Consider the following 27,581-nt stretch of genomic DNA (forward strand, 5'->3'; position numbering starts at 1 on the left):
AGAGTCATGGATGGGGAGGGAGTGGTTTGCATATTAGCAGCCCGTGCTGGAGAGCCGCAGCCTTTTCGGGGTCGGCGCTCGGAGGGATCCCGTGCGGCGAGGAAGGGACAGCGGTCGCCACGCCGGAGTGAGGTCTGTGTCAGCTTCGCCACCGCCGCAGCCTGGCTCCTCTCTTTCCCCTTGCTTCTTCTCATCCTCCTCTGCCCTCCCTGTGCTACTGCTACAGCGGCTGTGCGGGAGGTTGGTGTGTCAGACTGTGCTGAGTGTAGAGCGAATCCTGAGAGTATTTAATTTTTAGAGATTTGCTCGGTTTATTGAACCTGACTCTCTGAGCGGTGCTACCGGCAGAGAGATCTCCACGCGGTGGCTGCAAGTGGAACTGCGCTACCCCATCTGTGCACATTCTTTGCTGCTTCCAGGCATCCTCGGACTGTGCCTGCTGCACTTAGGACATCTGTACAATCACATGCACGGCTAAAACCAGACTTTACTCAAAATTGTGAGCTGCTTTTCCAGAGGCAAACAGGCAGATCATTGGCCTGTTGTAGAAGCAAGCCCCCGTTCCTCCTCCTCAGTGCCTTGCACAGTCAGTGCTGAGCTGCTTTGATAACCATGCTACGCGTCAGGGTACTTTGCCAAAGAAAACACAACCTCATCGGCAAACAAACGGGAGCATTATGCAGGGAGAATTTTCACTAAGTGAAAACCCACTTCAGACCAATTTTCCATTAGATGCAAAGGCTGACTAAAATGCCTTCCACTTACATAACCAAGCTAAATCTAGGCTAATGTCAGAGAAACTAGATGAATTTTAAGCAGCATCAACCAATTATTCTAGGTCATTTTTGTCCACTGTTCATTTTTCAGATTCCTGTGTTCTAAACCAATGGATTAACATACTCTGGTCGTAATTCCCTCCGTCATTCTATAGAGGAAAAACCTCCTGCATCTGCTTCCACTCACTCCATTTTTCTCCTTATCAAAAGTCAAAGGTTTATTTGTTATTTGTCTTTTACTTCAGAATGATACTCTAAATAGCCATTGAGGACTTTTTTTTTTTCTTTCATTCTAACTGCTGTCATTTTCCTATATACATAATCCTCCCACACACATTTTCTCTGTTAAAAGCCCTTTCTTGTTCCCTGTTCATTTCAGACTATCCAAGCAAACAAACCGTAGCTATAAAGTATCTTTCCTGGGCTTCTGTACTCTTTACAACTGTTTGTAAACACTAGTATTTTTATACTCAAAACTTGCAACGTTTGTAAAGACAAAAAGACGCAGAGGTCTTTTTTAAGTTTACTTTTGTTCATTCTTTTGTTTTCTTTAATCCAAAATAGAATCCACCTCTCCCTAAAAATGCGCACATTGTGTAAATTACTCCCTGCTGCAGAGGCACACATGCCCAGGCACACAGTCAAATCTATTTGTATAGAAATAAGACGAAGCTCTCCAAATTTTAAGCTGGAAATATACATAAAATAATTCTTAAAAGAGTTTATGCATGAGCAAGCGCGTTAGCCAGCGCAGCACGCTCCTGTGCCGCTGCCCAACACGCTCTGCTGCTTTAAGGGTTTGCTCATAACATTTCTCGTTGCTGTCCGTCCCACACAACCTTCTCCTGAGCAGCTGGAGAGCACAAGCAGTTGAAGTTGGTGCTCATTTTCAAAACATGTGTAGTTGAAATCTCACGAGAAAGTAATTAGGCTGCCCAGGAGGCACTGAGATGGCCGGCGCTGGGCTGGCAGGGGGCATGCCCTGCCACAGGAAGCTATGCTTATTTACACTGCTGGAGACTTGCCATACGTGCTGCAAATCTCAAACGGGTGATTTTGTTTTTTTTTTACACCCTTTTGACAGTTAGTCCAAGAAAACGAGAGGAAAAAGAAAGAAGGGGAAAAAAACCAATCAAATCCCACATATACATTTCAAAGTGCCACCACTTTGAGGAACCTTGCCTAATCTAAAGGCAATCTGCTAAAACTCGCATAAAACAAGCTACAACTGAAAAAACCGGAAACCCCTACTTTTTGAATCTCTTTAGAAGTAACTGAAAATATTGCCGGAACGACTTAGCATGAGGTGGAAAAAGAGAAAGAAAGATCTTCCGTGATACCAGACAAAGTGTACTATGCTTTGTACTTATTGTGGCAGATGCAAAGAGGGAAGGCAAACAAAGGTTGAAGTGGTCTCGCTAGCTTAGTTTAGTTGATGTGTGACAAAAAAGAATGTGTGATGTGTAACTGTGTGTCTCAGCCAAAGGGCTGCTTTTCAGTGCCAGGCAATCGGGACTGCCCCGGAGCCAGACTAGCTGGGGTTTCCATGAGAAACTGGTTGCAAACTTCCTCTCAGAAAGTACTTCCTACACACAGGTTAGGATTTTGTATACTAAGCAGTTTGTGACTGTAACTCAAGAGTCCTGCACATTTCTTACTTGTGGCCAAATCTAGGTGGTCCCCAGGCTTCTGGCTGGGTTGCTCAGAGCTGTAAGATCACATTTGGCACCGCTGGTCCTCTCAAGGAGACTGGCAATGCCTGGAGAGCACTTTAGCAAAGTTGTGGTCTCCTCAGGCTCATGCTGGCTAAGGAAATAATTTCAAAATATCTGAAAACGTTCGAGATCTGTGCCCCAGCCCACTGTACTGGTGTCTGCCAGGCACGGTGGTCTGTGCCAGGTACTGCAGAGCAGAGCAGGAGGACACCAATGGGTGGTACTGGAGAACTCTGCAATGTGAATGAAAACCTTTCCCAGTCAAACCTTTACCTGCTACAGGGATCATATACAGTGCCTAAAAGCCTGTCTAATTCTTTCATGCCTATAATTTTGGGCATGTGTTCTTAGCAAATTATACAGTAGATTCACAATATGCAACAGGTTAAGAGCAAAGTAGTTTAGACAAGCAGAGGAAAGGATTTGGTGCTTGTACTCCCCCTTGCATATACACACACACACACATCCACACACGGCTGAGATAGAAAAAAGACCATTTTTCCACATCCAAGGAAAGATGTTAGGTGGCCAAGACAGTTGTACAAATTACTGTGCTGGACAAGCTTGAGAGGTCAGAAAATGAACACGATTCATCCTGGCAAAAGCAGCTGGCTTTGGAGAGCCAAATAAACAATACAGAGCAACGCTGCTCACAACTGAGCCCTGAGCTTTGTAGGAATATTACTAGGTCATGCTGATTCATTGAAGAGTGCAGAGAGATGGATGCAAGGCATTAATTTTAAATGAATAACATGGGGTTAGCAAGCATTAAAATTATTTAGGCTTTTGTTCTACGACAAAATGCTTCTGGGAATTCTTAAAACATCTGATGTGGAAATAAAAGACTTAAGACTTGTTTTTTCCTGAGAAATTATCCTAACCACTATTTTGTCTGTATCTTTCCTGAGATCTCTTGCAATTTTATTTACCAGTATTTCATGGTCTTGGGTATGCAATTTATTAATCTACAAGAGGCTGCACAAAACAATTTCAAAAGTTATCTACTTAAAATGAGACCAAGTGGATGCAAATCCAAGTCTTGAGGATCAGACAGAAAATAAAGTTACCACAGATGCTCAGGCACTAAAGGGAAAGGTGTGGCAAGCCAGGCAGACTGAGGACATGCTGCTGAGGTGACTGAGCAAAGCCCTGTCCATCACCACTTCCCTGCCTCCTTAATCCTGCTGACATGTGAGAGCTCCCTCATTCACTTCAGTTCAAACAAATGGGGTGAGCTTCAGATATGTGACTTAATTATGATCAGTTTGAATGCAGTTGCCTGAGGAGCAATCACAAATCCAGCTCAGGGAAACCCAGTGGGCTCTAGCATTCTCCTTCTCAAAGTCTTGACAGTGGACACCCATTCACTGCCCACTCACACTGGAGTCTCACTTAAAAAAAGTGAGAATCTTATCTTCCTCTTTCGCTGACACATTGTGGTTATTTTTCTAAAAAAATTTAGCAAAAAAGCAAGTGAAGTTTTTTTCCTGTGTTCTTCCAGGATTTTTTTGAGTTCTGATTTTCCACATCAGCAAAACAAGCCTGAAGCTTCCTCAGAGAGATTATTGCTTTAAGGTCTCCTAGAGCCTGTTTTTTTTAAGCCCACGTGTTGACAGAACAATTGTTGTTCAGACAGTAGAGTTTTACTCATCAGGTAACTTAAAATACTTATAACCTTTAGTACTACTCAGTACTCTCACAGTAATGCCTTAAAACCTCTCCTCCTTTTAGGATGCTGATTTCCCCCACAGGTAACAAATAAGCAGCACATCAGGCACATGCAAAATCCTTTAAAAAAGATTTTAAATCTATATGATGCTCTAAGTGATCCAGGTATCTAACCTTGAAAATCATGCTAAGAAGTATCCAATATATTTGGATTTTTTTATTTCAAAACTCGACCCTACATAAAATTCCATAAACATTTACTTCAGATGATTTATGTATTAAACAGAAAAGGGTGCACAGATTTTTTTCCCTTTTCTCTCCAAGATCCAGATTGCTATCTGGCTTAGAAATATGAGATCAAATTCAAGTATTTATTTTCTATAACTGGACCAGAGTGGGAAAAGACACCATCAATTTTCAGAAAGAGAGCTTATATCAGACTGAAAGCTGACAGGAAATAGTATTACTTAGAGTTTTTAATTTTATTTTCTGTCAAAAGAGACTGCTGTGGAAATCTTCCATTGAAAGACTTGTAGTCTTCCATCAATCTGCCAATATTCCCTAATCCTTCTCCCCAAAAAGATGGGCAGAAAATTTCTTACTCTCTTTGTCAAAAAAGAACTAAAAAGAACTTTTACTTGGCAGGGAAAAAAACAACAGCCAAAACCATAAATTAGTACTATTCTTGGTTTTCAAAGGCTGAAAAGATCTCTTAATCGCTAATATTTTTTCATTCAAGGTAAAACAATTGAAGATATTCCTGCAGCAACCAATTTGATCAGTAACCAGGAGGAGAGCAGCACCACACCTGCAGGCAGGGCAAGGCTGCTTCTCAGATGGTTTCTGTCTTTTCAGCACTGCTCACACAGGAAAATGTTAACAATTATGGCTTTTTGCAAAACTTTCTGACTGTTATGTTGGTTAAGTAAAAAGGAAGAAATACTGCACATGGACATTTTTTATTTTTCCTGCCTTGCACAGTTTATAAAGTTACAGCTGTGGAAGCTTTTCTTTACTTGCTGTCTACAGTAACTATTTGAGTCTTGTCTCTCTGGTTCCTTCCTCTGAAATGTGAAAATTTAAACAAATAAAGGCAGAAAGATCACTTGGACAGTTAAAATGTAATTTTAAGACTGAGGAGAGAGAAAGCTGCTTTAATGCTCAACTCTCCAGTCACAGGGATGAGAAGGACAATAAACAAAGATGGGCAAAATTGAACTTACTATTCTTAATGTTTCTCAGGTGAAACAAGGCAGATTAAATCTCTTCTTTGGTTAAAGATTTTTCTTTGTACTCCATAACACAAATACCACGACACAAATAACACAACTCTCCCCAAACCCTAAAGAACGGAACAAAAAATCCATGCTTCATAATTGGCTATGTCAGGTCACTCCTGGCAGGACAACCTAAGAAAGATTTCTACTTTAATAAGAAAAGACTCTTTTGTCTGTACAGAAACCCAGACAGCTTCTCTGCTTTCCTTTTCTACACTGAGTATCCTAGCAAGACTTGGCCCTGTCACTGAGAGTAAGGAAGACAAGGAAGAGTCTTCCCTCTGAAATCACAGTGTCAACATTAATGGAAAACATTCAGCTGACGCTAATTTTAGGACTTTAAACTGCATACCTGGCAGAAATATAGGAGTAAATACAAGAAATGGGTGAAATTGCAGTGCCCCATCCACCCATGTAGGACACTCAAATCAGGCTGGGTTTGCCTCGGCTTCAAAACTTACTTGATTTTCAGGTTAATTTTGCAGAAACGTTTCATAAAGAAGCTGTGACCAGCCTGGAAGGGCTGGATTTTCCAAAAGAGAGATGAAACACTGTTGCACTAGAGAGCCCAGCAGAGTTTTGGTGCTGAGTTTTTTGCTGAGGCTGGGCATGCAGGACCAAACACTGGCTGGCAGAGGCTGCATGCTCTGGGAGCACACACGAAAATCAGCCTGAGCAGTGTCCAGTCTGCCAGTGCTTTTTCTTTTCTGTGCTAATGCTATCTGAAACTCAGAATTTCGGTTCCCAGAAAATGCTGGTCCCTTCCTGGGCTGTTTTTAAACTCTAATCTTGCTTGAAGTTTTCAAATTGATTGCTCAGTCCTACTTCAATTGAAATAAAGGCATCCCAGGTTCATCAGGAAATAAAGTACCTCCATAAAGCCACAAACAGTTTTAAATAATTTGAAATCTGCCATAAGATTTTTAGACACTTGTAACTCCACCGTGATTTTTTGACTCATGAGTATAGTGGTGGATGCCAACTTTACACATATTTGACATTCTCTCAGATTTCCTGCTTGATTTTGTCACTGAGTGGCTCCAAGTTGAATTTAATCATGAGATCCATTAATCTTCTGTTTAAAGGTATGTTAAAGCCAGTTAAGCTGGCTTTCAGAAAGTCACAGAGGAAAGCTGGAAAATCAGCTAAGCCGGTCAACAACTTTAAAGTATTAAAGCTAATTTAATAGTAAATTTAAAGCTGTTGAGTTCATGGCTTTGAAAGCTGCATGCAATGAAACTGGACTGAAGTATCAGGAAAATCCCCAAATGCTAGAAGTTTATGTCCTAGACGGAGACAGAGGAGTGTTAAAACTGTATTTGAATAAATGGAGTGAGTCCTTTGGGGCACAGCCCTGCGGGGTTTTCTCTGCCGAGGTTTCAGAGGGCACAACCTCCTTTTATCCCAAAGTCCTGGCTGCATGTTGCCCTCTTCCTTTCCCCATCGGCTGAGGTACAAGGAAGGTACCATCTTCCTGAACCACCTATCCCATACTCCTCCTTGAACCTACTATTTTACCCCGAGGTTCAGAAACTCCGGCTTGTGCAGACCCTTGTCTGTTTCAGGGGCCAAACTCTCTGGGCTCTGCAACCAACCTGCTGCCCTGAGTTGGTACAGACATTAAGATCCATTTCAAAGACATTAACACCCATACCTTCACCATCACCATCCCAGCCACGTATTCATCAGAATAGGAATTGGAAAAAACACTGCTAGGATGGCAGGTTTATTGGTGGAAGGTAAATCACCCCCTCCTGCTTTTATACACATCTGGCTTTGCCATGAACTCTCGTGAACAAACTTAATAGCACTAAGGAGGTGGCTAAATACCTGCAAGTCTGTGCACTGAGGTCCACCCACCACCACCATCTTTTAGTATTTTTAAGCCATGACTAACCTAAAAAAAGAGAAATCATTTTAAAGAAAGATTTTCCTGCTCTCCATCTCCGAAAAAGTCCCCAATAGCTTCACCCCAAAAGCCAGCTCAAAGACAGCAAATAGATATTTTCCCCTATAAATGACATTTTTAAATAATTCAGTAATTTTGGATGATTTAAATGGTTTTAAGTTGTTCCTCATGATCCCCTTCTTTATAAAACACACTGGGAAAATGAGGTAAAGGAGGACAAGATAAAAATACCCTAACAGCTCACTCTGTATGTTTGGCAAAAAGCTATTCTGAACGCAACTATTTCTTTCATTTTGAAACTTATGTGTAATTGTTTAGGAAGAAGTACTCCTGACATTTCACAGTAAATATAAATAAAAAATAAAACATACAAATATTTACAAAAACATGTTTACAGTAAACCTATTAAGGCTTTTAAAATGTCTAGTATTTTTGGTAAACTCCTTGTAGAGTTGATTTTGGGTTTGGATTTTTTTTGTTCATGGATGGAAAAAAAAATCATAAGCTTAAAAGTGCATCACTACAAATACTTGATTACTCCTTATGGTGTATTCATTAGAAATTTGTTTAGCTTTGCTTTAGACAACTCAAATAGTTTCCGCTGCTTCCTTGACAGACCAAAATATTCCACTGTCTACCACAACAGGCAGAGAGACTTGCTGATCATCAGCCAGAGTTCCCAGTTCTTTACATCACTTCACTACTCCTGACTGGACCTGTCTTTGTGTACAGAGTGCTCCCACTGTAAGAATTAGGCTCTTCCAACACACTCACCTACTGGAATGTTTAGGTCTCCCCCATCTCCAGCACTCTCTATGTAGCTGTCTACTCTCTCACAACTGCACCTTAAAAAATCTACTATTCTTATGCCTTTAAATGCCTCCCAGCTGCCAGCAGCTATTGGCTTACACAGGGCTGAGTGGGCTAGAGGCAGCCAGGAAACAGGAGCCATATGTGAGTGGTGCAGCAGGTCCAGGGCACTGGGACTGCTATAGATGCTTATGGGAAAAAACTCTATGGACACTCCTAAAGGAGGGAAACAGACACTAAATCAGCAAATCAGACTAAATCAGTGACATTTACTTGTCTCTAAAAAACTGAAAAGTAAGACTCAAGGTTTGGGGTTTTTTCCCCCCCTCGGCTCCTGAATCACTGTCATGCATCTCAGATAACACATGCTCTTTTAAAAATGCCATTCCTTGCTTTCAAATGACCACACCAAATCAGAAACAGGGACAAGAGGGAAGAAAATCCTGTTATGATCTCATTCTCTCTCCTTACATTAACTTTGTAGACATATAATCCAAATTCATAGTATATAATACTATACAGTTTTATCATAGACACAGTAGAGCATACCAAGTAATAAATTTGAAAATGGAGTAGCCAAGTTCTGCCACTTAACTAAAACATGCTTGAAAAAGCTGGGATTGTCAAAATTTCTCTCTTTAGAGAAAGAAGTGGTTGCACCTGTAATCTGTGAGCTGCATTTGACAAGCAGCAGACAAACATGTTTTCCAGTAATTAACACATCTAAAAAACCTGATCACATCCTGATGTAACTCATTTCAAGTGGAGCCTCTCTCTTTTATATTGTGCAAAGGAACACGCTTGACTTAATAATTGTAATAGAGTGTCCATTTGGAAGCCCTTGTAGATTGTAGATATCTCCATTGGCAACTTTTCCAGCTCTGTTCCTGCCTCTCTGCTGGGCCATGAAAAGTCTCCATTCACTAGTAATGTGAATCTCCACTCACTAATAATTAACTTCTGAGCCTGCTCTGTGTGCTGTAGGGCAGCAGATAACTTTCACAATGAATTAAGCAGACTCTAGTGTGCTCATGTGCTATGGATTTTTTGGTTGGCTTTCTTTTGCTTTTGCTACTCTGAAAACAGAAGGTAGCAAGGTAGGTGATTTGACTTTAGAGGAGCAAGTGGCAAAAGCTGTTTGCTCTTTTCAGTGTGAGTTAAGTGTAAGCTTTTCTGTTTCCTTACAAAAAGCTTCTCCATCTAAAGTGAAAGTTGATGGTGTATCTCCTCAAGCACATGTTTTCAAGGCAAGATGACTAAACAGGGGGTTGTTCTATTGTGAGGTTATGTGGTAGCACTTACTCATTAAAAAAGGGAAGAAAGAGTTACCTTTCTGTCCTAGTGCAGATGATCTGTGTTCCAGGCTTTCTTACAAACACTCTGAATGTGATGTGTATAAAATAATGGTAAATGCAATGTCTATTCCAAGGCAAAAATGAGAGAGTTTTGCTTTAGGTGAGGAGGAAGATGCTTGTTGTGCTATCCTTTCACTAGGACATTTAAATTTCAGCTCTCTTATTAAAGTGTTATGTGTAAATGCTTACCTTTGGTTTAAAGCAACCTTATCTGTTCACCTTTCCTGTACCATCCTTGCTATACAATCAAACTCTCAAATACTTTATTTTGCTTCCTGTTACCTTGGGAAACAAATATAACCTTCCTGTAATGTGACTCCTAACTAGAATTGAAGGGAAAAAATAAATCACTTAAACTTATAGATTTTAAAAAGTAATTTCAAGTATTCTTTTGGCTTCTGTAAAAAAAATGAAAATTCAATGATGATGTTCTCAAAACAACACTGTAGCCTGGTTTCCATAGCATATTTTTCTTCTAAAATAGTTTTGGGTGGTTGCTTATACAACTTGGGTAATAATCAGTACAAAAAAATCACATATATGATATGGTCTTAGATGAAGGTCTCCATAAATAGTAAGGGCTACACAGGGCAGGCCCGAACAAAATTGCTGTTCAAGACAGCAACTATCTTCTGGTACAGAATATCATTTTAGATTTGCACTCTGGGGAAAAAAAAAAACCAAACAAACCAAAATTCACTATGTAAAAAATGGCCTGGGTTTGGAGTCCCAAGAGAAATAAATGGAAGCTGAAAGTTCTCATTACATCTGGAAAAAAAAAAAAAAAAAAAAGAAATCAAGCCAACTTTTAGAGACACACAAGGAAGAACTACAGGTTCAGCTGTCTTTGTCCACATCTGTGTGTGCTGTGGGTGACAAATGCAGAACCAAAGGTGTGAGCAGCGCAGCGATGGCAAAATGCAGCGCACCAGGGCTTGGTGCAATATTTCCTCTGCATTGTACAAGCACGTCTGTCAAAAACAGGCACACAGAGTGGTTTTGTTAAAAAGGAGCTGAGTTAACCCTCTCTAAAGCAGCTCTGTCTCCCTCCCAGCAGGGCCCAGGATGCCACAGTACAAGCTCACCTACTTCAACCTGCGGGGACGAGCAGAGATCAGCCGCTACCTCTTCGCCTATTCGGGCAAGAATTATGAAGACCACAGGATAGAAGTAGCGGACTGGCCCAAAATCAAACCAAGTGAGTAGCACGGGTTCTTATAGCCAAAGCTCCACCAGAAACGCTGGCAAAAAGAAAAGCTATTGAAGCGGCACCTGTATGTTTCATGAGCATAAATACACATAATTTCTGGCTTTAATTAACCCTATGCGAGTTTTAAGGTGAGACAACCAAAAGTCACTGCTGATGCTCTCACAGGAGACTGGATCCAAACATTCTGAGAATCAAAAATGCTTTACCTGCTGTCATCCAGCTGGGCTTTTACTCCTTATCAGTTCGGTACAGCTTTTGTGTACCTAAAGATAACCAAATGACTGTTGATCTCAGCTTCTCTGGATAATTTGATCTCAAAGGCACACCTCAGCTTTCACCCTGGGTTTAGAAAGCCAAACTGGGGAGAAGGGTAAGGAAGGACACTCCTCTGCAACCTGAAAGGTCTTCAGAGAGGAAAAGGGATGAGAAAACAAAGTCAGTTGATATAGCAAAGAAAAAAACCCAAAAGGAACACAAAGAGGTACTAGGAAATAATTGTTCCTAAGAATAAGCCCTCCCAACCCTTCCAAAAGTACCCTTTAAGCTATTGCACCCCATTCATTTCATGTCTTCTAGTTTAAATAATGACTTTTCAGCTTTTAAAGGTATTTGTTATTTCTGTTCATTAAATCAGCCCTAGTTCAAATGATCTTGAGTTTGAAGACTCAGGGTATGAAAGTCACTGTTTTCATTTCATGGATTTGGCTTGTGTTTGGCTACATGGGCTATGACTTTTCACATCCAGAATGAAGAATAATGCATTTAGCTTGGAGAAAAGACACAACTGATTCACAAAGTGACTTCTATTAATGAAGCAATGTTTCTTGACGAGCTTTCACATCATTTAATAAGCCCAGCCAGCAAGCTACCAAATTTTGCTAAGGTGCAAATTTTGTAGGTTTGGTCGTTCCTGTTTGCAGTGACTAGAATGATAAACACTCAAACACGGCTGTAATCCAAGTGGCAATTGAAGCCTTTAGTGCTCAAGCCTAGAAAACACCGGCAAAAATCCACAGAGAGGAATAAGAAGCAGTGGAACAAGGATATTGTCAGCAAGGGGTGGCTGACTTTGGAAACCTTTTCCTTATAAGAGCTTAAGCCAGTTGACCACATGGTATAGCTTATTTCTTTTTTGCTGCAGTTCTCAGGGAAACGGTACAAACTAAAGGTGAGATTAAGAATTCAGATGACCTGAGATGAGCTCTGCACAGGCTTTCCATACTTAATTATACACATATTCACACTCATTTTTGTCCTGAAATAAAGTTGAGAGTATAAGCAAAGTACATTTTTATGTGGAGTTTTCTACACTGATTAAGTAAGACAAATTAAAAAGACAAAGCATAATTAGTCACTTATAGGGTGCAGAGGCATTCACATTCTAACAAGATGTTCTAACAGCAGATCTATCAGACAAGGCAAAGTATTGCATCACTATACGAATATTGCTGATGATCCCAATGTCTGTGCAGCATGAGAAATAATGCAGGAAAGTTTTTCCTACACTTTTCTTGACTCACTGGGAGGTTTGTGGTCACTCCACAAACCTCCCTGTGGAGCTTTATGTGTACAGGACTTGTTACTACAGTGAATGTGCAGCTGCAGTGCCATTACCACAAAAACACTGGGAGCAGAGGCACCCTCGAAATCCTAAGCTACATAATATGTAACTCTATCTGCTGCATTAACAAACGCCGTCGAAGTCATTAACCTTTGGACACTTTTGTTTCTCTTTCTGTGCTCTAAAAAGTTTGCTGGCAGGCTTACCAAGGGTTAATTAGCGTGTTTCATTTTCTCTGCATAATGGCCTTTCATAGCAGCCTCTATGACTGAGCCCTAGATGAAATTCCACAACAGATAAGAAGTTTAGTAAAAGGTAGGAGCTGGCGCTCTAAGATTTGTGAAGTCATCTGTGCAAAATTTCTGCTGGTCTAAGAGTTCTTTGAATTTCAGGCATAGACACCCAGTCAGTCACTCAGTCATTGGATGGGAATATATCCTGCTAATTTACCAGGAAAACATACACCTACACAGAAATAGTTGGGTGCATATCTGAAAGTGCTGTTACATCTTATGGCAGCAGGCTAAACCTTTGCTCTTCAAATCTCCCTGAACCCTAGCTCTAGCACCAAAGTAATGGTGTCATCTGCCACCACTGACATGCACATTACAGACAATAGGCAATTAAGAGGTTTGCTAATTAAAACAAGAAAAAAGGTTTCTTGCATGCGTAAAAACGTAATGCTGCTTAAGGAAATAGTCTGGAGATCACCTGATGACTACCTCTCCTTCTTTTATGAGGCATTTGTCATGGTTACACACAGTATTTCCAGACAAAATATTCTCCCACAGGCAAATCATTCAGAAAAACACTGAATCAAAGGTAGCAACAAGGCTTTGGAATAAACAGTCTTAACTTTTCAACAAGACCAATAGCCAGCGCCCCAATCTGCCCTAGGGCACCTAAACCCTGACTTTGCAGGCTGTGACTCAACACAATAAATAGTTGTCTCCTGGAGAAGGAGTAGGTTTGTACAGGCTTTGTGTGCCCTCACACTCCGAGTGTTGCATACAGCATTTGCCCTACGGAAAACAAGCCTTGCATTCTCTGCTATCCTGAGCTTCCAAAAGGTGCCTCATCTCCCTCCAGAGAGACAGTTTGAAGAGGAAAAAGCACCACGTAACAGGATTCTTGCCCAAAAAGTTAAACTACTGCTTTGTTCAAAAGTAAATGTGAAATGAGGCGGTCCATCCACTGCATATACAAAGGCATAGTTCACTCTTCTGAAAATTCTTCTGCACAACTCTCATTTGGATCTGTATTCAGATCCTTTATATAAAGGATTTTTTCTCCTTCTATTTTTCCTGAACTGAGTCTACCTTAGAAAGAAGAGAAATAAATAGCAGATTCCAGTCAGTCTTACCCTGGTGAAAACCAAAGAGTGGTAAGTGTTTAGCAATGATAAAGGGAATTACAGCTGCATTTGATGTAACAGCTGTCAAAGTAATGCAGTTTAGTATACAGCATATTTTGTAGCCCTCAAAAATCGGTAAAATTGGCCCAATTAATTGATTCAATTCAATTAGTAATGAACTAATTACATAATAATATATTGAGGTGAGATTAAGAAATACCAGACAAATTCCTTTGCACACTTTCATGTATCATGTTTACCTTTACCCACTTGCCTATGAACGATCTGGAATCAGTTTTGACTGCAGTCAGCAAATACAATGTGATGTCCCTCTTTTTAAAAACTTCAAGTATGATGAAACAAGATAAACAAAAAAAAGCTTGGACAAGAGAACACTTCATGTTTTTTCATCTAATAAGGGACAAATTGAAGAATTGAAGTTTGTCTAAGAGCACAAGGAGTCAGGTCTCTGAATAAGATCTGAGAGGATGGATAGGTTTGCTTCAGCAGTTTTCTCAAAATTGAAATAAGGTTTTGCTACCACTACCAAGCCAGCCAAATCATCATACCATATAAACTAGGAAATACTGACATTATTCTGAAGAATAAAGTTCTGTAAAACTGATGGGAAAACAGAAAATATGTTCCTAAATATCAATGTGCAGAAAGCCCATTTAGAAAGCAGACTTGCAGCTGTGACAAATTTAATTTTTGACCTGAAGAGTGTAGTGGGGTTTGTTGTTTGTTTTGACATTTTTCGTGTGGCTGCCACCAATAAACTGCAATCTTAATGCATCTTCAGGCAAATAAATAAGTCCTCCCACCTGGAAATACTATCCCACTTGATTTTGTTTACACCCAATGGTGCTTTTGTTGTGTATGAAAGGATGGCCTATTATAACATATGAACTTCTGTTATTTGGCTTATACACTCTGAATTTAAAATTTCTATAACTCAACATTTGTTTTTTTCTCTTCTGACACTAATCATCTTTGGGAAATTTTCCCATTGATGATTTTGGGCAAGGACTGCAGTTTAGAATATAAACAATTAAAGAAGCCAGTGTATAAGTATTAGCATTGTCCTTCTTTAGCACAGAATTTTAAAAATCAGACAAATATCAAGCAGCAGCTTTCCATAACACTTCAGTATTTGTAAGTCAATAATTATTTTAACAAGTAAACAAACTCATTCTTTACACTTCCTTTTGAACACACTCTGACTTGACCATGCCTCCATTTAAAGGGCAATCAGTTAAAGATCTACAACAGGCTCATACAAGATCTGTGCTTCCACACAGTGGGCTCCTGACAAAAAACATCATTGCACTGACATACGTCATGATGCAGCAGAAAATCCACTGTAATGCTGACCTAAGTTACCACCACCTTAGATATTAGGCTGGCCAGCAGCAACAGCTTTTGATCTGTGGCTCCTTCATGCAATTTGAAGCAATGACAATAACAGACTTTATCATCATAGCAAAGGATGCTTCTCCTGCACTGATGGCCATAAACACCCCATAAACTGTTTAGGATGTGTAGAATAGTACTTGAAAGGCCCTTAGGAAACCTGATGGACTAATGGCCCTGAAAATACTCCCAAGATAACAGATAAATCTTGAAAAGCACCTGACAGAAGAAAAAAGTTCCTCAGGGGAGCAGTTTCCCTGCTTCCTGAGTGACTTTCTGCTATGTAGCTCTACTAAAATGTGTAAATAGCTATCTCTGGGTAAAAAGTAGGGCTTGGCAAGGACTTCCAAAAAGAATTTGAGTTGTAATAAAACCGAACCTGGGCTGAGATTAAATCACAGCATCCTCCTCATCATCCCTTTCTAGAAGCTTCAGATTCAAGGTATCTTCAGCTCTGGGTCTACCATTTCCTCAAGTGCCTTGCTCCTCTGCCACCATTAAAAAAGCCCCCATATTTCATGTATATCTTATTGGAAGATGCAAAGTATCTATTTGTTTCTCATGATCCAATTCAAATATAAATGGATAGGAAAAGCAGTTATGGCCAATTCTCAAGGCAAAGGAGAACTTATTTTAGCACAGATATTGTAGTAAGAAACGTGTCTGTGACATTTATTTGCCCCTACATTTGACTAAACCAGCTGCCTTATTAATGGAGCCAATCTAAGCTTGATTGTCAAACGATTAAAATTACTGAGCTTCTGAGAAATAATCAAGCACTTAAATACCGGCTGCATTGCATCAGAGCCATAGACAATTACAACATGGGCAGAATGAGTCACGGGCAGGTCAGCTTGGGGAAAATGGGGGAACGTGTTGGAAGGACAGAACAGAAATGAGGAGAAGAATAAATGGAGCAGTTAAGATCAGTGAAAATGGCAGAAAGAGCTAAGGGAAGGGGAAAGTTAAGAACTGTATCTGCCCAGGGGAGAAGAATGCTGAGAAGCACAGCACAGCAGCTGACCAGCCTAGGACAAAACTGTGGTCACCTCTGCTGTGTTTCCCCTCCCTGTCCCTGACAGAGAAACAGTCCCACAGGATCCTTCCACTGTGTCATGGCCAGGAGGATGAGTGAGGAGTTTGTTTTCAAAGGGAAGGCCTGAACACCAGTGAGAGCCTACAGGCATGGCCAGATGCCACCAGTCATCACAGCCCTTAAGGACTTGATGGGGTGGAAATTAATTAAAGGACTGTTCTTGCTATTAACACACATCATGTCCCCTACTCAGCATCCAGCAGAGACTTGTATGAACACCACAGTTCTCATCACAAAAGCCAATCAGAATTAAAGTAGTATGAAAAGGAATGAACCCAATTCCTAAACACTGTACAGATACTTTAGTGAGATCTTCCTAAAATGAGAAGAGAGACTGCAGGTCAGTCTGAGGACTTGTCCTCTGTCAAGGTTTTCTTCATGGGAAGTGTAGACTGTGCAGATTTCATTCCAGCATGCAATGCAAAAAGCCAATAAATAACCAACATAATATGAAAAGTAAGAACCTGCTGATAAAAGTTCAATTTAAAGAAGACTATAGGTTTACTTATTCAGAAAGGAGGCTTTTAAAAAACCCTTTTCCTCTTTCAATCTAAATTTAGGACACAAGCATTCACAGCACTTTGTACTTCAGATGAGTGGCAAAGCAAGCGGGAGCTAAACGGGAAAGGTCATATTTTGTGCATGCCTGAGAAGTGACGTTGTTTGCACGACAACAGCAATAGATTTTTCTGCTTTTCTTTCTCAAAATGTACTTGCTCAAGTGGGAGTCGGAAACCTTGTAATACAACATTGTTTTGAAAAACATGGAAAGCACATCCACATGGATACACAAGGGTTTAAACTGACGTGAGTACGAAGCCGCCTGCAAAACAATGAGGGTGAAAGAAAAGCCAGCAAAGTGACACTCACATCCTTCCAGCCTGCACGACTTTGGCTCAGCTGCTCAGTTGTTACTGCTTCCCAATGGATAGTGTTTCATGCCTTGCCCCCACGACCTTGATTCTACCCAAACATCTCTCTCACACAGCAGCTTTTCACCTGCTCATCTAAAGTGGGAGCCTGGCAGGAGCCACCCTACCTGCTCTGCTCGTCTGCAGTCACACAAACCACACCTTTCACTGAGACAACTTCAGCAGGTTTGGTACCATGCCTATACACACAGTGCATTTGGGCATCTCCTTGAACATGTCAATGAGCTGAATTGGGCCAAAAGCACCACAGGAGGTCAAAGCAATCCACAGAAGCCCATATCCATGAGTCTAAGGGTAAGACTGCTCAAATACATGTGCAGACAGGTTTCTGTTGTAGCTTGGAGCCGCCTGAGAATATGGCCTAGGTGTGCATTCTGCAACTGGCAAAATTTCTAGAGGCCATGTCGAGGTCATTTGACAAACCCCAACCTTGCCTCCAGCAATCAAATGGTATCCATCCAGTGTGAAGGCGCCTCATATCCTTCCTTACGATGAGCTGTGTGACAAAAATCCACCCCACCACTTCCCCAGCTGGAGAAGGAAGACCCCAAGTTTCACAGAAAATGTATTCCCCTCCCTAACAGATTCCTCCCAAACTCAGATATATAAAAAAAATGATCTGGGAAATAGTTATTCCAAATTTAAAAAGTGAAAAGATACTTTACAGCAGGTTCCAAAAGATTCTCGTCATTATAAGACTGTTTTTTCCAGACTGAAAACACAATTTTGTCAGCTATTACACCTTCTCCTCAGATATGGAGGAGATGTACCATAAATATTTTCTGCCCCTTGTCTAGTCTTAGTTATTTTCTTCCGCTGTAGAGCAGCCTGAATATCTGCTGCACTTTCTGGTGCTCAAGAATAGCCTGCCCTGGACCCAAGAAGAAAAAGCAGATTTTAAAAATTATCTGCACAGCACATGTGTACTTTCTTCAGACCTCTTAGAATTTATAAGCAGTAATTCTTAGCTTATTAACTCAGTAATCAATAAACTCAGTGTAAATTACATACATGCACTCTAACAGCTGGGGGGAAAAAATCTATTTTTCCCTGTATTTCCAAGTTTTCCCTGTTCTTGATAAGAAAAAAATAAATAGTATTTTGAATACACAATAAAGGAAGGAACATGTAACATTTACCATCTGTTATGCTTTAAAGAGTCTATTGTTCAGTAATGATAGCAATATATTTGCTGCCTCCTAACAAACAAACTCCAAGTCTCATTATAAATCAAAGCATAAATCCTTTTAGACATTATGGGATAGCAAAATAAAATCTGCTCTCACTTATTAATTTTATAATTGTATTAACAATCATGCAATTGTACGTGGACAAAGCTGTCTTTGTATATTTTCAATTGCAAACTCTGTTTCTCTTTCAGAAAAGAATAAACAGGTCTTCAGGAAAATAGCTCAGCACTGAGGATGACCTTTGTAGACATTACTCATGTTTTCAAGGAATAAATAGCAATTCCCTTGAATTAAGAAATGACTGGTTTCCTGAGAAGTAGAACATGAGAGTTGACTACCACTCTGCCAGTCAGCTTTGACTTTGACACCACAATCCATGTTCCTTGACTGTTCAGAAAGATGCTACTCTCCTTTAGTTGTAATCAAGGGTTTCTTAAAAAAAACCCAAAAAACAACAAACCCGTAATAATGAACTGGATTTCATTTTTCTTGTAGTAACCCACAAACTGAAACATCAGTCAAAGCTGGGATTTATCGACTTCTTCCCCTGTATGTAAACACAACAGCAAAAATATCTGTGGGTTTCTACATGAAGCAATCCCAGTCTCAGTTTCCCAACCTCAGCAGTGAGTGACAGTGTGTTTTGACAGCTATTGCTACAGACTGGCTTAGTCATGTTGACCTTGCCAGAGCTGCACCCCACAGCATTCCTACTGGGGCGTCCAAACCAGGCTGCTTAACCCCTTCATGGGGGGAGCTATTACCCCTGCCCTGCACTTTTGCTGTTTCCTGTTGCCAGGCATTGTCATACATCCCTGTGTGGTCTGGGGGGACATGGAGCAGGCTGCAGGCGACCACACTGGCACATCCAGCAGCCTCACCTGCTCTCATCCCCTCTACTTGTGCTGGCCTGAAAGATGTGCTTTACATAGGCAAACATTGTTACAGATCTCTGCTGCTTTGGAGCAGTGATGCTCAGGGCCCTCTGCCCCACTAACCCAGAGCACAGAACCAAGGCTCTTCTCATTTCCATAGCCAGAGCTCTCCTGTTAAACATTCAGGGGATACAGCTTGTCACCTCTCAGTGAGTCCCAGTGAAACAAAACATGGACTTGCCAGGACCTTGCTGCTCTCTGGATAATAAACATACAAAGCCTTCTGTGCAACAAGTATATTATTGCTTTAATAACAACCAGCAGAGCCTGCTTTCTCCCTGGGGTTCCTTCAGCAGCTAATGCTCATTGAACTCTCTTGCTTTGCTATTCACCAGCATCTGAATTCCCAGTTTGCTGAACTTGAGGAAAAAAAAATGTATCATGAGTACTGTGTTCAGATGCAGAAGGGGAAAAAAAAAAGAAAAAAGGCACAGAGGAGTCCTGGATGTCTTGTGCAACTGCAAAATTCATGTTGCAGATCAAGATTTAACATCTAGGACCCAGTACCTAATGTGAGTTGCATACTGCATGCCAAACCACAGAGCAGTGTTCATCATTTATGAAGTTGCCTTGCTAAACAGTTACAATGCATAAGGTTTCATTATTGTCCCCTTTTCATTAAGAACTAAACATTCTCATGGAATAACAGCATCATTCCAGCTTCCCTGTAAAGACAGTTCTCCTGGGTTTGAAAGCACTTTGCCTGCTTCCAATGGCCAATGTTCTCACTTTTCCACTGCCACCTTTTTACACCACAAGACAGTCTTAAAATGGATATAAATCTTCATTATATAAAATGTAATGCAGATGAAAATTGTATACAAAGCATTTAGCTATGACCAGCACTTGCAGTCATGTACTTGGAAACAGGATCCTTGGGAATGCAGAGATTTACCGTTCTCTCAGTGAACAGCACCACGTTCCCACAAGCAGATTCTCACTCTCCTAAACACAACTTTTCCACAGATTAAGCTCTAAGGTTCCAGTTCCATTTCATAGCAAGCCAGCAGCTTCTCCAAAACACAGCAAAACAGCAGTCCAAGTTTCCATGTAACTAGGAAATTAATAACAGAAAAATAAGACTGATTTCTTATCTCAAACTGCCTTACAGATATCTACAACACCTGCTTAGTTTGTCTTTCCCTGTACTTGAAATCTGGAGGCTTCTTCCTGATAACTGGCTGAAATTTTTTTATTCCAAGCCACATCAGGTGAATTTGAATATCTTTTTAGGATTTGAAGTTCAATGTGAAAGATAGATTTGTCTCAGTGATGACTGTCAAGCGAAATGCCTTGTCATGATGTAAGTTCTAAAATGTAGATGCATCTCTGAATCATTGCTTCTGAATTTCAAACAACCGTAAATGAAAAATATCTTACCATCTTTGCCCAATCTCTTGCTTCACGTCCCAGCTGCATCCTGTACTATGAAATCTTCAGTAGTGCTTTACTTAACCTTGGCAGTCACTTTTCTGGGGAGGAAAAAGCAGGGGAGAGAAAGAAAAGCTAATATCGCCCTGAAAAGTTTCCCTATGTAAGGAATTCTGGATGTATAGGAGCACATTTGGCCTCTATAGCACGACGCCAAGAAACAGGAAATGCAACATCTGGTTTCTGTGCTATAGTTGCCTTCATGTAGTGCAATCTGATTACATCCTTACCCTTACTTTTTTATTTTTAGTCCATGCATTTTTCCACAGAAACAGTGTGAAACTGTTAAGTGCTGTAACAAGGCATATCCTCTGAGTGGTAAAACTACAGCTACAGGTAAAACTAGTCACAGACTTCCACTGTTAATGGCTATGGTTTAACTTGTGGTTGTTTTTTCTTTTTTACTTTCTCCTCCAAGCTATCCCATTTGGCAAACTCCCCATTCTGGAAGTAGATGGAGTTATCATTCACCAGAGCCTGGCAATGGCAAGATACCTTGCCAGAGAAGCAGGTAATATATCTTTGACTGTTTTCTTTTTCTCTTCTTAACTTGCATTCAATGCTCAGGTAAAAATAAAATCACAGTAAAAACAGAAACAAACCAACAGCTTGGCAAGCCTAACCACACAGAAGTCAACACCAGCATGGCAAAAATTAGACCAGTGCCTGGGGTTTGGGCTGACTTCTTCAGCCAGTACACTTTATTCACCTATCTCTGCATGACAGAAAGCACATACCTGTGGTTTCCCTAAGGCTGCCAGGGCAGTTTCCCCTAAAGCGCAACTTTGAGCTGCCAGGCTAACCAGAGAGATGACCAGGAAGAGGAGGTTTTGGAAGCATTAGAGATTATCACAGCAGGCAGAGAACTCTGAAGCAGATTTAGGCAACAATTCTGGGCTAGCAGAGAGATTAGAGGAGATGTTGACATCACTTGCATCTTTAAATACTTACATGCTTTGGAAGTACACAACCAGTTAGATAAAATTATATGAGACTTAGTAATGCAAGCAATCAAAGAGAGTGGCCAGGCTTTGCTTTAGGTCAATTTTAGGTCAATGAGCTGTCATTCAACACCATCTGCCAAATTGGTCTGGCTGAAGGCAGATGTGCCCATGGCATGCTGGACATCAGCAAATTGAAGAGGGGGGCTGGGGAGCAAGTACTATCCTACTTTTTTTACACTGTCAGCAAATGGATGTAGCCTGCCTTTCAAAATATCTCCCATTTTCTAACTGAGGAAGGAAGCAGAAGTTCATAGCGTTGTTCTTCACGGCACTAACACAACACATTTTCAAATGTGTCTGCAATATTCTGTTTCTGCCCATTTCCTCCAGCTTTGAAACAATCTACTCCTTGCAAGAGAGGAGAATGAGGAGAGATCACCTGGTGATGAAAAACCGTGGGAAAGCCTGCCTTCCCCCCAGGATTCCTCCCTCTCTGGCTCCTGTTGGGAGGCTGATCTGGAGCCATGCTCCTTTTGTAGTCTGAAGTTCAGACTTTCTTTGATTGACTTGCCCCAGTGACAAAGGCTTGGGATCTGGAGAATACTCAGACCACACTCTGCTCTTCCCAGAATTAGTCATGCTGTCAGCTACAGCAGGAAGAAGGGCATGCATGGAAAAGGAAAGATATCTTTTCAATTTCATAGCGAAAACTTGCTAGTTCTGCCATTAAGCCTGCATACATGTCACTAATCCTTTAAAATTAAGAAATGGAATTTTTAGGTGCCCGATACCAACAACTCATATCTGAAGGATCACAGAACTTGAGGCCCAGCCCTCACCTTCAAATGCCCAATGTTTCAGTAAGGGAGATGACCTGACAGAAGTAGGGCATGCAGTTTGTGATCTGAACCTGCACGGAGGTGAAGGCATAAACGCAGGTCTGTGAAGTGACAGCTAGGGAGAAAAAGTAGAGGCATTAAGAGAACTGCAGGAAAGCCAAAAAACTACAGGGGAGAAAAGCAGATTTGTAACCAAGACAAAGTTTGGCTGAGGTCCCTGATTACAATGAAAGATTAAAAAGTATGTGGAATGTCATGAAAATGTTCTGTTTTCAAAATGGAAAGACCATGAGATGGAGAAGGACATTGACAACTGGGATGGACAAAGCTTAAAGAAAAGGAATTTGTGCTGACCCTCGCTGGTGGAAAGCAGAGAGGATAAAGAAACAGTGTTCAGGCTGGAGGCTCAGGTAATGGTTAAAACAACTCACTACCTTGTATGGCTGTACAAGGCCTGAAGAGAAAAAAAGCAAAGGTAGATGAGATTGCACCTGGCTGCAAGGAGTCAAATCCACATTGTTAGCGTCAGAAAGACCTGGAGAATGTGTATTTTTATGAAAATATTCAGAGTTTACCTTTGGGGTAGCAAATATTGCTGCTGACGCTGTCTCTAACATCTGTTCATATGCTTGCTTCCCACAGGTGTGGCAGGCCAGACACCTGTGGAACAGGCTTTAGCTGATGCCATTGTGGACACCATCGATGATTTCATGACGCTGTTCCCTTGGGGAGAGAAAAACCAGGACGTGAGAGTAAGTCAATTGCTAGATTAAACAAAGATAGCACATAAGCCATGATCCTGTACCTGAGCATCTGCTCTGGGGACACTGATGGGTGTCAGCCACTGGATCCATCAACTCAGCTCAGCAAAGGTGAGCTGGTGGAGCTCTGTGTATCTTCCTGGAGGCTAATCCCACCTCTTCCTTCACCAGGTTGTTTTCACCCTTGGTAGAAACTCAGGCCAGCATGAGTAGCCCCTCACCAGTTCAGCTCGAACCAAGGATGTGCCTACACCAAACTGCCCAAAAGGGCAAGACAGGACACTTCCACCCCAGCTGGCTCTGCAGAATTCCTCTCTCTTGTAGCAAGGAGCCTGTGCTCAAGTCTTTCTGCCAACTCAATAAGATAAATAGGCCCATCTCATCCTTTAGTGTTTCTGCATTTTGATTTCTTCTAGGTGTTCAGTAAGTATCAGTGTTCAATAACGTCAGCTGCCAGGGACAACTGCTTGTCAGTCACCAGAGAGGTGTAGGACAGCTGGCACTGCTGATTAGGGCAGGTAGCACAGCACTCACCGTGCTTTTCAGATGTCACAGCCCACCTTGGTCCTCTGCAGTGCTTCTGACACCAGGCTATGGTGCCATGGCTGCTTTAACACACAGTCACAGGCTTGTCCTACAGCATTTGGGGTTTCTTTTGGCATCAGGCCAGTGCCTCTCACCAGAATTCCAAAAGCAAGCACACAGATCAGTTGCTGGGGGAAGAAGGCAATGGATGAGATCACTCCAGCATTACAAAGGCTCTGCACAGCTCTGACCTGAGCAGATAGCCTGACACTCTTAGGGAAGTGGAGGTGTAACAACAGCTCTCAGCATAAAGTGCCAGTGCAGCCACCTTCCATTTATTCAAAGGCAACATTTCACATCATTTAGGCTATCTTATTGCAGAGACCACAAAGTAAAAAATGGTGCCCCAAACCCATAATAAATAAACAATATGAAAGTGCTATGAAGAAATCTTGCAGGGGAAAATCTGAAATGTGGAGGCTTAGTACATAGAAGTGTGAATTACTTCAATTTCCTAGTGATTTCCTGAAGTTTCCTAGTTTGGGGAGGGTAAATTGACTCATGAGTTTTAATAATTTCGGAAGAGCCACACTCCTGCTGATGTGCTGGTGCAGAGGCAGCACTGCTGCCCCTCCATGGGGAAACTCCTATTGTAACTCTTGCGTGTGCCCCAGCTCATTCTCAAGCACTTCTCCAAAAAAGACCCAGATGGTGTCACCAGTGATTAATTTAAACGGGAAGAGCAGTCAGCCAACTCCAATGTGCCCATCCGCACGTATGCAGGCTAAGTTATGTGCTGGGGCCAAGGATGGTCGGGAATCTCACTTTCCCGCTCTCCCAGCATTGTGCTGTCTCTCCCGGGAGCGCTGCCACCACCTTGTGGTCGAAGCGGTGTCTCACCGTCTCACCCGGACAGATTTCAATCGGTCACACACACTGAAGCCAAAACAGCTCCCTAGGACTGACCAGTGCTCACAGGAACACGCATCCCGGGAATGCTGAGAGGATGTGTTATGCCGTCTAGCCAGTAGCAAAGAGAAATCAAAGTAGGGGAGCAGAGCTGGAAGCTCCCGTGGAAGCTCCCTCCGAGCCAGGCACAGACTCTGCCCTTCACCCTGCGTTCCCCAAAACACAGCTGGTACTGTGACAGCTTTGGACCCACCGCTGCAGAGCTCCAGGGCTGAGATGAGCAGGTTGTGCCAGTCCAGAATAGGGATCCTGGTTGTCCCTACCAGCTTCACAACCTGGCTGCGCACTCCTGTGCTTAGGGAATGTTGTTACCATCATGATCACACACTAGTTGGGGGCTTTCTCTGCAGGGTAAAACGGTGAGCAGGGGATCACTTACCTACAAGAAAGGAAATACTAAAAACCAGGGCACAGGTATGAGATTTCTGGACTGCAAACTCCTGGCTGATAGTTGCAGTCACCTCATCCAGTTACTAAGTTCTTAACAAAGCAGAAAATTATGTCAAATCTTCAATCATGTCTGTAGAAACATTGATTTGATTTCAGCCTGCATTTAGGTTTCTAATTATCTTCTAATTTTTTTTCACATTAACCCCAGTTAAAGCTGTAGAAACAATTCCATTCCTGTACACCCAGTGCTTGTTTACTCAACCTGAGCATGGTATTAGGCTAAGCACAATAACTGCACAAACAGTGCCACGTGGGTTGACCAGATGATCACAACAGTCTGTAGTTTTAATTGTTTCCATGCAGGAGAGAAGAGAAAACCAGAAGCAGTTTTCCCTGCCAAAGGAAACAGTTTAGCCCTCTTAAAAGTAGCCTTAAGGCTTTCTGCTATGGGGAACAGCTAGTGGACAACCACCACCATAACTTCATGCTTCAGCCATTAACATACAAACACTAAGGCCTGAGCCTTTTGATCATCCTTTAAAAACAGGTGTTAGCCACCTCAAATCTTATTGCTATGGAGACAAAAAAGCAAAATAACATGAACATTAAAGTTCAAAATAAATCAACCCCACGAGGTAAGATCAAAACCCAAGTTCCATGTCTCACAAGGAGGGCTAATAAGCAAAGACAACCGACCAGCATCTGACTGACAGCATGGAAAGACTGAGCGCAAGAGATTCTGGAAATCGGAGACTCTGCAGATTAGAAAAGATGACATTCAAAAAGAGTCCCCCAAAAATTGCTATGAGACATTAGGAATGTATCTTGTAGCTGGATTCTTCCCAAATCTATGGCTGAGTTTCTGTCTTGTCATGGCTGGGTGCTTATTCTGTTAGTACAGAAAAAGGAGCAGCATCACCACAGACATATGTCAGCATCAAGGAGCACTCAGGTGTTCATTAAGGGAGAAGCTGGCTTTAAGTCATGGTTCAGCAAGCCATGAATGTCATGTTTTGGTATCTAACCCTAATCTTTTTCATATTTCAGCTTTCTTTTTCATAAGTAATAAAACCTCAAAAATTCAGTTTTGCTGACTGCTGTGCATCTCTGTGTTTTGTTCTTCCACTAGAAAAAAGCATTTGATGATATCCTCACCAACAAAGCACCCGAGCTACTGAAAGATTTGGATACTTTCTTAGGAGATAAGAAGTGGCTGGTAGGGAATTCTGTAAGTATAATTTTTGCTTCTCCCATTTCCATCAGGTTTGCCAGAAAAATTAAGTAATGGACAACGGCTGAATTTCTAGGTTTCATGTCAGGCCACGAAGCAACTCTTCCCACACTTTGAGCACTTTGTTCTTACCAATACACAATTGATCACTCAATTGCAAAGTGAAAATTGTTTTCCACAGTATTGGAAAAGTGAGGCAAACCAGGATCTGCATTTTCTAAAGCAGTTCGTAGGTATGTTGACGCAAACATTTTAAATGCCTTTGCACTTGTGAACACAAATTCATGACTACACAAAACCCTGTTTATTATCACTGACTTAAGGCAATACAAAGCAAACCTCTATAAAAACGATAAAAACCCTTTTTACCCTAAACTGTTTTCTGCAACACAGTTTCAGCAGGAAAGACTAATACTGTAACACAACTAATATTTCTACTTCCTTTTAACCAATATTTACTGAAGTCAACCTTTGCATTGCAGAGTAACTACTAGCCCTGTAAAATGGGCTTAAACCCCAACCCCAAAATGAAAACTTAAAAGAGATAAAGTCTTTTGAGAATATTAGTAGTCCTGGCTTTTGAGATTACCAACTAAAATTTGGTGTTTTCTGTCCCATTTCCACTAGGTAACGTGGGCTGATTTCTACTGGGATGTGTGCAGTACGACACTTCTGTCCTGTAAACCTGACCTGGCAGACAAATACCCCAGGCTTTTGGCTCTCAGGGAGAGAGTGGAAGCACTTCCAGCTATTGCAGCCTGGATCCAGAAAAGGCCGAAGAGTGTAATGTAGATCAGCTGCTCAGAAAAGCAAATGCTTGTTTAGTTTTCAATATGACAAGCATCCTAAGTTACTAACTTCTGAAGCATTTAAATTAACTTCAGTTGGCTATGCTGTATCAAATCAAAATCTACCACTTGTATCCACTTGTAAGAGAATCCAAAATACTGATTTAGTAGAGTAATAAATACTGATTCACAGAAGTGTGGTTTCAATCACATTCCCCCTCTACTAACACAGTGCTTGATCAAACCAATTAATGTTTTGTGCACTCTCAAAGGGAGAAAAGGGGAATACATCTTCTCAGAGAGATGCATCTCAACAACATTTTGCCTATTGCAGTCTTTCAGTCTAGAGGAAAGGAAGTTAAATGGAGAGGGCAAATGTGTAGGACACTAAGCAAAAAAAAAAAAAAAAAGGAAAAAAAAACCAAAAAAAAGGAACCCACTTAGTCAATAAAATTCGAGGGCCTGAAAAAAAGTGCTTGAGAAGCTTGAGGTTTATGCTGTG

The 27,581-nt window shown here is 41.3% G+C and overlaps 1 protein-coding gene across 2 annotated transcripts; it reads left to right on the plus strand.

Moving 5' to 3' along the window:
• Positions 1 to 27,274, plus strand: HPGDS (hematopoietic prostaglandin D synthase). 2 transcript variants are annotated; one of them, XM_088163979.1, is made up of 6 exons: positions 1 to 132; positions 10,565 to 10,708; positions 21,051 to 21,143; positions 23,058 to 23,167; positions 26,190 to 26,288; positions 26,919 to 27,274. In XM_088163979.1, the coding sequence occupies exons 2-6, from the start codon at positions 10,576 to 10,578 to the stop codon at positions 27,081 to 27,083; spliced, it is 600 nt and encodes a 199-aa protein (XP_088020105.1). In that variant the 5' UTR covers positions 1 to 132; positions 10,565 to 10,575; the 3' UTR covers positions 27,084 to 27,274. The 2 variants fall into 2 exon arrangements, with proteins under 2 accessions (XP_088020105.1, XP_088020104.1); XM_088163978.1 differs by having other exon boundaries at positions 13 to 132; positions 10,568 to 10,708.
• The last annotated feature ends 307 nt before the right edge of the window (positions 27,275 to 27,581 follow it).

The sequence above is a fragment of the Sturnus vulgaris genome, chromosome 4 (genome assembly GCF_052056855.1).
Source record: "Sturnus vulgaris isolate bStuVul1 chromosome 4, bStuVul1.hap1, whole genome shotgun sequence".
Lineage (NCBI taxonomy): Eukaryota > Metazoa > Chordata > Aves > Passeriformes > Sturnidae > Sturnus > Sturnus vulgaris.

Coding starts and splice junctions, on each gene's coding strand:
- HPGDS (XM_088163979.1), top strand. CDS start 10,576: ATGCCACAGTACAAGCTCACCTACTTCAACCTGCGGGGACGAGCAGAG. Junction 10,709..21,050: donor CTGGCCCAAAATCAAACCAA/GTGAGTAGCACG, acceptor TTCTCCTCCAAG/CTATCCCATTTGGCAAACTC. Junction 21,144..23,057: donor ATACCTTGCCAGAGAAGCAG/GTAATATATCTT, acceptor TGCTTCCCACAG/GTGTGGCAGGCCAGACACCT.